This window comes from Gastrolobium bilobum, unplaced genomic scaffold (genome assembly GCF_033153095.1).
Source record: "Gastrolobium bilobum isolate Gb01-03AN ecotype WA unplaced genomic scaffold, APGP_CSIRO_Gbil_v1 utg26468, whole genome shotgun sequence".
Classification (NCBI taxonomy): Eukaryota; Viridiplantae; Streptophyta; class Magnoliopsida; order Fabales; family Fabaceae; genus Gastrolobium; species Gastrolobium bilobum.
In genome coordinates this window covers 267,981-281,454 of record NW_026898419.1, presented here as the reverse complement: position 1 = coordinate 281,454, position 13,474 = coordinate 267,981, and the positions used below count along the sequence as shown (strand labels likewise).

At 31.3% G+C, this 13,474-nt stretch overlaps 1 protein-coding gene and 1 non-coding gene across 2 annotated transcripts; one reads left to right on the top strand and one right to left on the bottom strand.

The window, feature by feature from the left end:
* Window positions 1–436: 436 nt before the first annotated feature.
* LOC133316117 (uncharacterized) lies at window positions 437–2,867 on the top strand. Its single transcript, XM_061517828.1, has 4 exons — window positions 437–654; window positions 865–1,263; window positions 1,784–2,198; window positions 2,330–2,867. Exons 1-4 carry the CDS (start codon window positions 474–476, stop codon window positions 2,529–2,531), a joined length of 1,197 nt encoding a protein of 398 aa, XP_061373812.1. The 5' UTR covers window positions 437–473; the 3' UTR covers window positions 2,532–2,867.
* Window positions 2,868–4,515: 1,648 nt separating this feature from the next.
* On the bottom strand, window positions 4,516–4,596 carry TRNAL-CAG (transfer RNA leucine (anticodon CAG)). The gene has a single exon. It is a non-coding gene; the product is annotated as a tRNA-Leu (tRNA).
* Between the last annotated feature and the right edge of the window lie 8,878 nt (window positions 4,597–13,474).

The following is a 13,474-nucleotide window of genomic DNA, read 5'->3' as shown; positions in this document are numbered from 1 at the left end:
TTATTCTTCGGTTTACATTGAATTTAAAATAATATTATTTTGGACAGAAATTATCATATTTTTATAATTATAATATATTTCAGAGTTATAATAATTTTTTAATCTTTCAATTTAAATCAATGTTATTTTGGAAATAAATATAAGTAATTTATCTTTATTCACCGTAATAATATTAAAGCCATCAACAAAAAACACATTCTTCATGTATAATAATAATAATAATATTTGCTTGATGACTATTTTTATAATATATATTTTTAGTACAAATTTTTATAATATTTTTTAATTCTTTTGTAAATGCTTCAGCGTTTTATTTCTTCTGTGTTTGATTTTTATTTTTTTCATAAAAAGCAAATTCTTTATATTTTTGGTTTAGTTGTGTAATCTTAAAAGCTTAATGAAAATGCTAACAATAAAGTAAACACTTAAACAGGACTCTGGCTAGAACCCTAGAGAGAGAGAGAGATAGAACCATGAGACGAACTCTGCTGAGAAGTGCCTCTCTCTACACTCGGAATCTCCTTCTTCACTCTTCTTCCGCCACCGCCTACGCCGCCACCACCACCACCTCTCTCGGGGTTTCAACACGCTCCCGACTCAGGCTCTTCTCCTCCGATGAAAACCAGAATCCGATCGAGGACGTCGATAACAAAGGTTTCACTTTCTTTGATAAATGTTCATCACAAAAGTTACTAATAGTAATCGGAATTTATTCACATGCCGTTTTGGATGTTACATTACGATTCGATGATTTATAATGTATGAATTTTTTTTTTTTTTATGAGGAATTGATGTATGATATGAAATCAAACGCTGCGTGATATAGTAATTGGGGGTGTTGATGATGGATGTTTTGATTTGCAGAGCTTAAACTTCGGATTAGGAAATACTTCGACGAGGGTGATGAGAGTGTACTTCCATCCATCATGGAGGGCATTTTGCAGAGGAAGTTATCTGGGAAGCATGAGGAGACGGATGATGAGTTGATGGATGAACTCAGCAAGGAGCCCATTGATGATGTTGAAGATGAGGAGTTCGAATCCGATTTCGAGGATATGCATGATACTGATGAGGAGATTGATGATTTATATAATGCTAGGGATATTGTCATGAAGAAAATGATGAAAGATGAGTACTTCAACATGGATGATCGCAAGTGGGATGAACTTGTTGAGGATGGGGTCAAGCATGGTTTTCTTAAGGATACAAAAGAGTGTGAGGAGATTCTAGAGGATATGCTCAGCTGGGACAAACTCCTCCCGGGTATTGCATTATTCATTGTGCTGTTATTTTTATTTTTCATATTGTTTCTAAATAGTATATATTGATATTGATATATGGTTATTTCACTGTTATTAATGTGATATCTCGTGGTTTACTAAATGGTAATTAAAGGTTGGAGGAGAATATGAGGGAGTGTACTGTGTATCTTTAATAGGGGGTTATCATAAATAGTCGTTTTTCTAAGAATTTTCCCATCTATGTCTTGACTGTTACTCTTGTGTTTCGGTAATCAGTCCAGTTTTAATTTGGAAGGTTGTCATTAAGGGTTTGCTAAATTTTAAATATTAATATGTTTGTAGACATTTGATCTTATTCTGGCTTGTGCTTGACATTTATTGCATGTTGCAGCAGAAATTTCCTGTCCATGGATTTTATGTGCATTTGGTTCCATTGTCTGTGCATGTTTGAATTGAAATGTAGTCATCAACTGTCACTTTAGTGATTTGATTATCATTGTGCCGATTCTGCTGATTTTCATTGGTGTTAATATCTTTTCTAGATGAGATAAAACAAAAGGTGGAAATAAAATTTAATGAGCTTGGGGACATGTGTGAAAGAGGGGAGCTTGAACCTGAAGAAGCTTATGAACAATTCAAGAAGTTTGAGGACGAGATGGTCATGGAAACCGCGAAGATAATGGAAAAAGAGGAGGTCCCAAAGTTTGATGATACTGCTGTGCCAGACAAGAAAAAGGATTTAGATGACCCACCTGGTGAAGGTCCAATTCTCCGGTGGCAAACTCGAGTAGTCTTTGCTCCTGGTGGCGATGCTTGGCATCCAAAAAACAGGAAAGTGAAACTTTCTGTTACTGTGAAGGAGCTGGGACTTTCAAAATACCAATTTCGCCGTCTCAGGGAATTGGTTGGAAAACGTTATCATCCAGGGAGAGATGAGCTTACAATAACTAGTGAAAGGTAAAGTGCTATATGTATAAAAAATCATTTATGTAATATTCAATTTCATTACACTTGGATCTCTGAGCCTTTACGGAAAACTGGAAGCAGCCACAATTTTTATTTAAAATCTTCTTTTCCATATTTTGAAGGTTTGAACATCGAGAAGAAAACAAAAAGGACTGCTTAAGGACTCTTCTCTCCCTCATTGAGGAGGCTGGTAAAGCTAATAAACTAGTAGATGATGCCCGGGCTTCATATGTCAAGGAGAGACTCCGAGCTAATCCAGCTTTCATGGAGAGACTGCGTGCCAAGTCCATGAAATTGCTAGAATCTAACCAGGTTCCTGCTTGATGTTTTCTGGTCCGATAATGGAGTATACATTATAACTGTACCTCGTTTTGGTATTAGCTATAGTTTCGAAGATGACATGAAAGGTTGGGAATTGGGATTTTCTTTCAATGAATTTGGATTCTAGCATTGTAATGCTTATAATCCGGCTCCCTCCTTGATTTCGAATCACTTTATATGGTATCAGAGCTTCAGTGATTATAAGGTTACAAGTTTGATTCTTATCGCCCCTACTTTTTTGTAGCATTAAATAAGTAAGGTTAAAAAAAAATTGATCTGTGTAATATTCACGCTTTAAACTCAAAGGGATTTTGTGTAAGGGAGTGTATTAGAGAATAATATAAATTATTAAAAAAGCTTTCACCCAACGGCTTAAGTTTTTGGGTTGAATTGATTTTTTACATTGATCACGATAACGAGAAATTAAATTGATGAAAATTGACTTGGTATTGACTATTGAATGCTAGAAATATTGGTAGTCACAAAATTTCTCATGTGCTTTGTAACGCAGCGCATGTATAGTGTACTAAAAGCACAGCCAACCACGATGACCTGATGGTTGATATATCAAGTGGATAATGCTGGATCATTTCCACTGATTAGATTATGTATATGCTATATGCTGCGACTTCATGTAGAAGAGGGCTTGAGGGAGACATTATGGGGTAAATCCAATGTCGGTGAACAAGAAAGATGGAAAAGCATGCCAGAATTGAACATGGAAACTGTGGTCATGCTATGAAGAATTGAAATGCCTTGCTTCCATTTGAGGTCATCTAGCGTTTCCGTAATGTCACGTATAATATTGTTCAAAGAAATTATGGCCTAATACAATATAGAAGTTTCAAAGTAGATAAAAAAATGCAAACAAAATATGACTTCTTGTATTGAGTTTTAACTCGAGTTTAAACTTTCTGATTCAAGTTTGTTTGATTACAATTGTACCAAACTACACTCAAATAAATTCCAACCACAAAAATTATGGCCTCCGAAACTGGCGTATGGAAAGCATTGGGATCTTTTATTTTGGATTTGATAAATTTACCTCCAAATTTTAGCGATTAAATCTGCACAAGAGTGCCAAAAAAAGGAAAATAGGCTTGTTATGTAACCTGGCACTCTTTGAATTGAGCTGTGCAATTGAGGTTGTCTAGTCTTGGGAACGGCTAAGATTGACCTGGTCCTTTGCGAATCTCGAACGTGAAAACATCCTTGGCTTGTTTTAACAAATATTCGTTAATGATAAAAAGCGAGAAACTGAAGAAACAAGGAACGGAAGAGACGTAAAATATACTCTTTCAACAACTTGGTCCTGTTTAACTGAAAATTAACGAAGAAACGGAACTTTATCAAGGGATGCCTCAAAAACCATTCCTAGGAAGATTTCCATGCAAATGTTCAGAGAAACCTTGCTGCATAATCAAAGGTTGCATGTGTCAACTTCCTTAACAGGGACTGCAAGTACCTCATGTTAACTGCAGCAAACAACAGATATTCTATGATTTCATAGTGTCTGATACTGTAAAATGGGGAGCAAACTGGCCCTTAAAGACAAAGGAAACGCTAAAATTCTCAATAGGAAGAAGCATGACTGTAAGGATTGCTCATGTTCTAGTGTGGTCTCTCCTCAGCAGCGTGGTTCAAAATGCAAAGAAATATTGGTTGAATTTCTATGTAGTTGTTGCATGCTGTGTGTATGTTGCCCATTAGCCGCTGTATGTAGTTGCATCAAACTACCTTGTAGAGTCTTTCAGAAAGCACTGCGGATTGCCTGGAATTGGGCTTGTTATGGATCAAACAATAGATTTTTTGCTGATTATTCTTCCTTTTCTGACATTGATTAAGATGTTATATTTGGTAAAGGTTTAGCCTAGTGTTTCCCAGGATAGATTTCACCATTTTTAATGTGTATAGGCTGTAGCAGTAGCCTACAGCTGCAGCAAGTTTTACTATTTGATCGCATAAATGACCAAAAAATAAATCTAATTGTCAAGAATGGGATTCGAACCCATGCCCTTTCGGACCAGTACCTGAAACTGGCGCCTTAGACCAACTCGGCCATCTTGACTTTGTATGTTAATTTTGTATTCTATTTTTTATCATTATGAACAAACCAGAAGTTGAGCTTGACCCCCTCTATAATTACCTGGTAGGGGCAACTTGGGCCTATGTGTTCCAGCCTTTTCAAGGGAATGAATTAAAAATATGTAAGTTTTCACTTTTGATACAAAAAGTAGGCCTAGTTCGTGGCACAACAAACCACCCCCATAGTTTAATTAGTGCTTTCATGTTCAGTTCATCATCCCCTTTGTACAAATAGGGAACTTCAACATTTTGCCTATATTGTACTATTTATTAGCATTTAATCTCAATCATTTGAAGACATTCTTGATATAGAAAAGAAAAGCACAAGTTGTGCCTCTTGGGCATGCTTTTTTCAACTATTCTGGTCATCAAATAAAAATTGTGGAAGCCAACTAAAATGGCCTGCACCTTTGTCAAATTTAGGGAAGCGGCCGTACCTTAGATTCCCATAGACAAATCATGCAAGTGCAGTGGTCACTATCAAGTTTCATTTTCTTTAGCTTTATAGAATAAAGAAAGAAAAAAGAAAGTAAAGGTTCAAGCTAAAAAAAATGAACATAATTATAGGCCCCACTTCGCCACTTATATTAAATTTGAATGATTTATTTTGGTGTTTTGTAATTATCTTTTTTGAAATTGTAAATAGGGTAATAAAAATTGGGTTTTATGATTATTATGTTACATAACCCAACTTGATTTTCCTACTCACACAATAAAAAAGAGAGAGAAAGTGAAATGATGAAAGAGAAGGAAAAAAATGTGGACCCCACCTCTTTGATGTGTGTGTAGGAAAATGGAATTAGATTATGTCATATAATAAACATAAAGCCCATAAAAATTAGGCTCAAGTAGAGAATTATTGTGACTGAAAGGTCGCTGGTTCGATTCTAGGCAAAATAACTTGGAGTAATCATAAAAACCTTTTCCTTCTATGTCACGAAAGGGATTAATCTTATCTAAATGGGTGGAGAATCACATCCTGTGAAACCAAAATAAAATAAAAAATAAAATAGACAGTGAATACTAAAAAAGTTACATTATTCAAAATATTATATTTTATTGGAAAAAGTTCACCAATGCTTCTGTTGTTTGTAAAAAATAAAAAATCACAGGGTCATATATGATAAAAAAAACATACCCTTTTGCAAACCAAATGGACATATGTGATAAAAAAAAAATCACAGGGACATAAATGATTCTGGAATAAATCACAAGGGCATTGATGAACTTTTTCCTATTTTATTTTTCACTTTATAAATTTTGATATAGAATTTGTAATTTCGAATGAAAAATATCATTTTTTTTTTTCAAGATATAATTTGAAAATGAATCGCTAAATTCAAATATGAGGCCAACAAGGTTTGGACTTTGGTTGTTGGCTCTTGGAATTTGTCAAAGGTTGTCATCCAAGAACATGAATTAAATTAATATTTTTTTCTTACACTATAGACACTATAATTAATATTTGAAAATAAAAGTTTTTTCCAAATATTTGTATTTATAAAATTTTCTGTTCAAAATCAATTTCGTAATTAGAACAATTCCAATAACTCTAATCATAACTTAAACTATGTGTGGAACACTTAATGTAATTTTATTTAGACCATACGATGTTGCCCAGTGTGCCAAGTAGTCCCCTTAGACCAACAAGGCTTAAAACTCATTTTTATTATTATTCAACACTAAGCATCTCCACTTTTTATTTAATTAAGAAATTTATACTATTTTTATGGTCCTCATCTCCTAATATATTATAGATCTCTTCGTTAGCAACGCATAGGTTCAAACCGCCCTCAATTTGAAACACCGTAACTCAACTTATGAATTTTCTAAGAAAAATGTGCTGAACTCACAGGGCCAGCGCAAATAGCGCCACGAGACAAAGAATTTCTAGATTTACGGCATGAACAGCGCCATAAATACGTTTTTCCTCTGAATGTCGGCGCGGTTAGCGTCACCACGACACTAATAGCACCACAGGTCTGGAGATTTCATCCAACCATAGTATTTTACCCATAACTTGAGTTATACTTATCTGATAGATGCAATCTTGGTCTCATTGAAAAGCTAAGAAAAGATCTATAACTTCCATTAAGACACAAGGGTCTAAATCTATCATATCAGATATGAAAAATGGACAGCAAGACATGATATTCTTATATTTACATTGATTTTTAACCCCAAAGATTTTCTTTCACCTAATAGACATTATACAACCACTTTGATACATGATTCTTAGCTATTTCAAGACACATGTATCAAAATAGGCATCCATGCCCTTCCATCATATATATAATAAGTACAATATCCAAGTATCTTTAATACATAACCATGAGACTTAGCTACAAAACACTATGATCAAATCCTTGGCTCCCTGCAATAAAAAAAACACCAAAGGAGGTGAGCATAGACTAAGTCCACCAAAATAAAGCATGATGTACACATATGAAATAGCTTTCAAATGTAAATCTTATACATGAAAACTACTAAATGACATACATAACCAAAATAATGCAACATCCTCATGTATCAATCTAGTCCAAGTATGGCCACTTGCCACCAGAGGCTCATGCAACATCTGTACCTGAAAGGCGGTCCCCACAACACGGGGTGAGATATACGAATATACCTCAGTAAACCAGGGGTCCTTGGAGCATTTCTCCACCCCATAGTTCACTCACAATATAATAGCAATGATAAGTAAATAATGTAGTAAATGCATATACATGCAGTGTGTAAAAACATCTCCAGGAGACATCCCTCGAGCTCTCATGCTGTTCTAAGGATACTCATATGTAAAATAGTCCTACTAGCCAGCTAAACTACCAAATATGAATTACGCATCGTCATGCAACATATAAAACATAGGAAAACACCATCCTATGCCACACCCAGCGCATACACATACGTATAACAAAACATTAAACTACTTTATTGCATTTACATATACTGACAACAACCACTACCCATTTTGGGCTTGGTGGAACAATAAAATGATCAATTCTCAAGATTCGAAGGCTTACCTCAATTGCTTCTAATCTTAACATTTGTTCAACACCAATGAGTAATCAACTAAGCTTCACAAATTAATACCTACATTAAGGTATCATGCAATCCATAAATACAACTAATGAATATCAACATGTTCATCCACCACAACAACCAATTGCCAAACACTAGGCCTAAACTCACCAATTCAAGTGAGTTAATCAATCTTCATAGCTTCCTCCAATGGTTCCACCAATATCAAATTGTTGCCCCCTTCCACAAGCAATATCTCACTCCACAATGGTTCCACTTGAAACTAAGTTAGGGTTAAGAAAGAGGAGAAGATTTGAAGTGGTTTTGACTTTGGAATGATATGATTTGGTTGAGAATCCAAGAAGTTAGGGTTTTGGTCTTCAAATGGGTTTTTCTCACTCTCACCCTCTGTTGGCCAACGAAGAAGAAGAAGAAATGGAGAGAGAAAATCATGTTTTGTCTCTTAACATAAGGTGAGTCACTTTAACCGGATAAAAGCTTATCTTTCTAGTTAACTTCGTTCTCTTTCAAACTTTACCCAAAAGTCAGAAATATTTTTCTAGAAACATTTCTAATTTTACTTTTATATTTTGGGTACTTTCGGCTACACACATTTTTACCCCATAATTTTCACTTACTGCATTTTTTACCTCAAAAGTGACCCTAATTTATTTAATTAGATATTTTACTTAATTTAACCACTAATATAAGATTAATTATCTAATTACATGCAATTAGTTAAATTTCATGGATAGGGATATTACAAATAACATAACAAAGTCATATTGCAAGCATTATGATAAGAACCTCGAAGTCAAAATAAGAACCAAGAACAAATAATAGAGACTTTTGGCCAGAATAACATCAGATTTTAAAATATTCATCAAGAGACAATGAGAAACTATGACAGTGAACAATATATAACCTATTCATTCATTCATTCTATTCATTCATTCCCTACTCATTCATTTTATTAATTCATTCATTCTGATATGTAACCCTATTACATATTTACATTTTATAGTAATCAGAAACAATATTTTTTCTTTCAAAAGATCATATGAAAATTTATAAGACTTTTCTACAACAAGGCTAATAACTAAAACAAGAATGATGCAGTGATGACAAATCAGCAAGATAATCCAATTGATAAGTCACACTGGCACAAGTCACAAGAATATCCAACATTTACACAAAAAAGTTAATTTGGCAAGAAAACAAGTCATTTTTTTACCGGAGAACTACATATACATTTGCACATCAGAAAGTCATCCTCCATCAGTATTTTCAAAGGATATTACAATCCTCCATCAGTACATGTGAACTACATATACATTGCACAGAAAACATATTTTTTCTTTAAAAGGATACTAAGAGACAATATTTTCAAATATTCATCAAGAGACAATTACAAACTGACAGTGAACAATATGTAACCTATTCATTCATTCAATCATTCATTCATTTTATTAATTAATTCATTCTAATATGTAACCCCATTATAGATTTACATTTTATAATAATGAGAAGGCATTGGACAGAAACAATATTTTTTTTCTTTCAAAAGATCATAAGAAACAATATTTTTGTAATTGCTAAATTAATATTGTTTTTCACTTTAGACACTATAATTAATATTTTAAAATGAAAGTAATTGTTCCAAATATTTTTATTTTGAAAATGGTCCGCAGTATATTTCATATGTCATATATTAATTTAAATATTTATGATTTAAAACTTTTACTTAAAAACTATTCTTATATATTAAATTATACATATACACACACATATATATATATATATATATATATATATATTTAAAATTGAAATTTAAATTATTTGAAATTAATTATGTATATTTATTTAGAATTTTAGATATGTAAAAAATATTTTTTATTATCTAAATTTAATTTAAAAATAACATAATAATATATGCAAGACTGTTACTTTTTTTCTTAATCCTAGGCTTTTTCACCCTTTTGTCCCTTATTAATTAATTAATAACCATTTTGCCCCTGATTCGAAACTATTTATCAATCTGTCCCTCTTTAGTCGACTACCTTGAATTTTTAATCGACTAAATGGCCAAAACAGACAAAAAATGGCTGCTGGGAGATTTAGTCGACTAAATCTCCCTATTTAGTCGACTAAATCTTCATATTTGACAAAAAAAAAAAAGTCAGTATGATTTTAATCGATTAAGTAGGGAGATTTAGTCGATTAAATCTTCCAACAACCGTTTAGTCGATTAAAAATGCAAGGTAGTCGATTAAAGAGGGGCATATTGGTAGATAGTTTCGAATCAGGGACAAAATAATTATTAATTAATTAATAAAGGGCAAAAGGGTGAAAAATGATTCATAACTTTGTTAGTGTGCTGTTGGCCTATGTTGCCTTTGGTCTATGTGTTCCTGCTCATAATTTTATTTCTAACTTATTACTAATTTCTTTTTATTTTTTTTTAAATAAAATTATTTTAATTAAAAAACGTTTTAAATTTTTTCAAAGGGTTAAATAATTTTTTTGATCTTTTATAAATTAAAAGAATTTTTTAAAAAAACTTAGAAAACCTCTATATCAAAAAACTATTATTTTATTTTTTTTAACTTTATCTAGATTAACCCTTATTGATTGTATGGTGAAACTAAAACTGTATCCACGAAGATGTGAGCCCTAAATTCATATTATAAAACTATTAGTTCATTTAAATTCATATTTATTTTATATAAAACTAGAAAATTTATGTTTTTTTTTTCTCGATTTCTGTAAATAAATTAAGAATTATAAATATTTATCATGTCATATTAATTAATTAAACTAATAAAATTAATTCAATGAATTACAACCAATGTTATATATTGATGTAATCTATAAACTTTTAATATATAACTTAAATAATTAAATATGTTTTACTAATCTCTAATCAATTAAATTATATAAATCATTATATATTAATTTTTTTGCATCCAATAATATATAATCACAAATAAAGAATACATACAATCAATTATACACAAATTCATGATGAATATCAAAGTTTACATCTCATAAAAAAAAATATTTTGTAAATTCATACATAATTTTATAATAAAATAATAAATTATATGTTTTTAATTTTTATGGATAGATTAAGAATATAATTTGATATTCTATCATAATAAATCATACAAAATACAATATAAATTATTGTGGGATAATATCTGATATATATTTTCAATTAAAATTAATATCATTATATGGTCCTAGAACTCAATATATAAATATTAACTAACTAAAGATGTTATGACCTATGACTACTCGTTAATTATTTATAATTATATGGATCGTTCAACATTAATTAATTTCTAAATTTATATCATTGTTATAAACCGCAAGCAATAACATTAAATATTCGTATACTATATATTCTCAACATAATATAATATGCATAATAAAATAATAAGTAGTACCTGTAATGAATAAGTAAAATGGAAGCACATAAATTATAAAGAAAAAATGTTTTTAATGCAGATAAGTTATTTGTATTTATTCCCAAAATGACGTCGTTTTGGTATTGAAATCTTAAAAAATTATAAATATAAAGACTATTATAATTCTGAAATAAATTAAAATTACAAAAACACCATGATTTCTGCCTCAAAACGACGTCGTATTGAACTTACAACAGATAACTTATATGCAATAACTACATAAAAAATAACCTAAATTATAAATATATAATAATAGCATAAACAGCCGAGTTGGTACCGTAAAAACACAAAACAATTAATGCCAATAGCCAATTACATAAGTTATAAGTAGTGTAGAAGGACACACCAATTTAAAGTAATTTGTGCCACACAATTAATGGATAATACATTATTGCGATACATGCACGAGTAGATAGGCATAATATGACATTTAATGCAATGCTAATCACAATATATAGCGTAAAAAACCAAATAAATCATAAATCAGTGGTTCAAGAATGAAACAACTATCGTTTAGCTGAACCTGGATGACTCCCGCACGCGCAATTCATGCATTATGCAAATGCAATTTGAATAATTTGATGTTGAAGGTAGAATATTGTCCCCACAAGTTAATATTTGTTTTCAAGCTAGGACGAGCAAAATGGCAGAGAGGGACAGACCTATGTTCAGGTGACAGTAACCAAAATGTCACGCTTTGGCAAAAAAATTATCAGAATGCCACGCGAATAGTAAAATTTCTCAAACTGCCACGCGGCATAATTCGCTACACAGTGTAGCGAATTATGTATGCAAGTAATTCGCAACACAGTGTAGCGAAATATGCCACGTCAGAATGTACGGAACCAAAAAGTGACATCTGTCATAATTATTGAAATTCGCATAGCGAATTTCAACAATTTTGACACATGGTACTTTTTGGTTCTGACGTGACATATTTTGCTACACTGTGTAGCGAATTACTTGCATGCATAATTCGCTACACTGTGTAACAAATTATGCTGCGTGGCAGTTTAGCAAAATTTACTATTGACATAACGGTCTGATAATTTTTTCGTCCAAACGTGACAAAATGATCATTGTCCCCATGTTCAGCTTCTGGGACATTTCAAAGGAAAGAATCTCAAGTTAATGTCATCATTTCGATGATAGCAGAGCAGAACACTGAAATTGGGGGTCTGAGTTTGGGTTTATTAATTATACAAATATAATGATTTCCAATCTAGACTAACATATTGTTACTACTTAATTATTATTAGTATATTTTAACAGTTAATAAATGTAAATTTTAATATTTTAGTTGCATTTATATATTATTTCTAATTATCTGAGTTAGGTGAGAGTGATGAGTATTACTGAACCACATTCGTAATACCTAGAATTAGATCTAACAACTAACTAGTAGACAAATTTTAGGTTGGTAGGCTGCATTAAATAAACGAAAAAAACCATAATATGGAAACATTTTTAAACAGAGTAAATTAGTCTTTCTTCCATTTTTTAAGTAAGGGGAGTAAAAAATGGAACTTGTAACATCCTTTTAGAAATTAGACATCGCACTTGGTTTTGTTGTTATTACGTATTTTACATTATGACGTAAAAGATAATACTTCTCATATCTAGTGTGCTAATATGAGTAAACAAAGTTAAAAATACTTGAATTTCTAAAATGTTTTACTTCAAAGTAAAAGTGATACAATGTATCACAAAAAAAGAGAGTAAAAGTGATACAACAAGCATACAAATTCGGCGGTTTATGGAAACAAATTTATTTTGGTTATCTTTGTTCAAAATCTTTTTTTTAAATCAAATTTATTTTACAAATATTTTTCAAAATTTTACATGAGTCGTTCAGTAAACATACGGGTCCCGTTATAATTTTATCTTATAGAATTTGTGGGGATGTTTCTAAGTAAGCAGAATCTATTTTATACTCAATTTAAGTGTTAAAATGTGTAATGATATTTTAAAGATGGATTTGCGGTTTTATTATGATGGCTTCCATTCTTTGAAATTTTTATTCCATGCCGAAGTATTGATGATAGATATCATATGATTTTACTTTAATGTTACAGTCATTTTAAAACATAAGAGCATTGTATCCAAAAAAAAATAAAAAAATAAGAGCATCTTTCTTTTTCTTTAAATACATGTATATTTTAACGTGGCCTCGCGTATATAATAAAGTGTGTTGATTTTTTCTACAGTGAAGTACGTTCCATTGTTACATGGGGTTTACATTTCTGCAGCTGCTGTACGTACAACAATCAAATACTTGCCGTATATATACTTGAAAGCATTAAATGCGAGAAATCATAACCATACAAATGATGAAAACATTAAATGTAGAAAATCATAACCATACACCTG

Coding starts and splice junctions, on each gene's coding strand:
- LOC133316117 (XM_061517828.1), top strand. CDS start 474: ATGAGACGAACTCTGCTGAGAAGTGCCTCTCTCTACACTCGGAATCTC. Junction 655..864: donor CGAGGACGTCGATAACAAAG/GTTTCACTTTCT, acceptor TTTGATTTGCAG/AGCTTAAACTTCGGATTAGG. Junction 1,264..1,783: donor CTGGGACAAACTCCTCCCGG/GTATTGCATTAT, acceptor TATCTTTTCTAG/ATGAGATAAAACAAAAGGTG.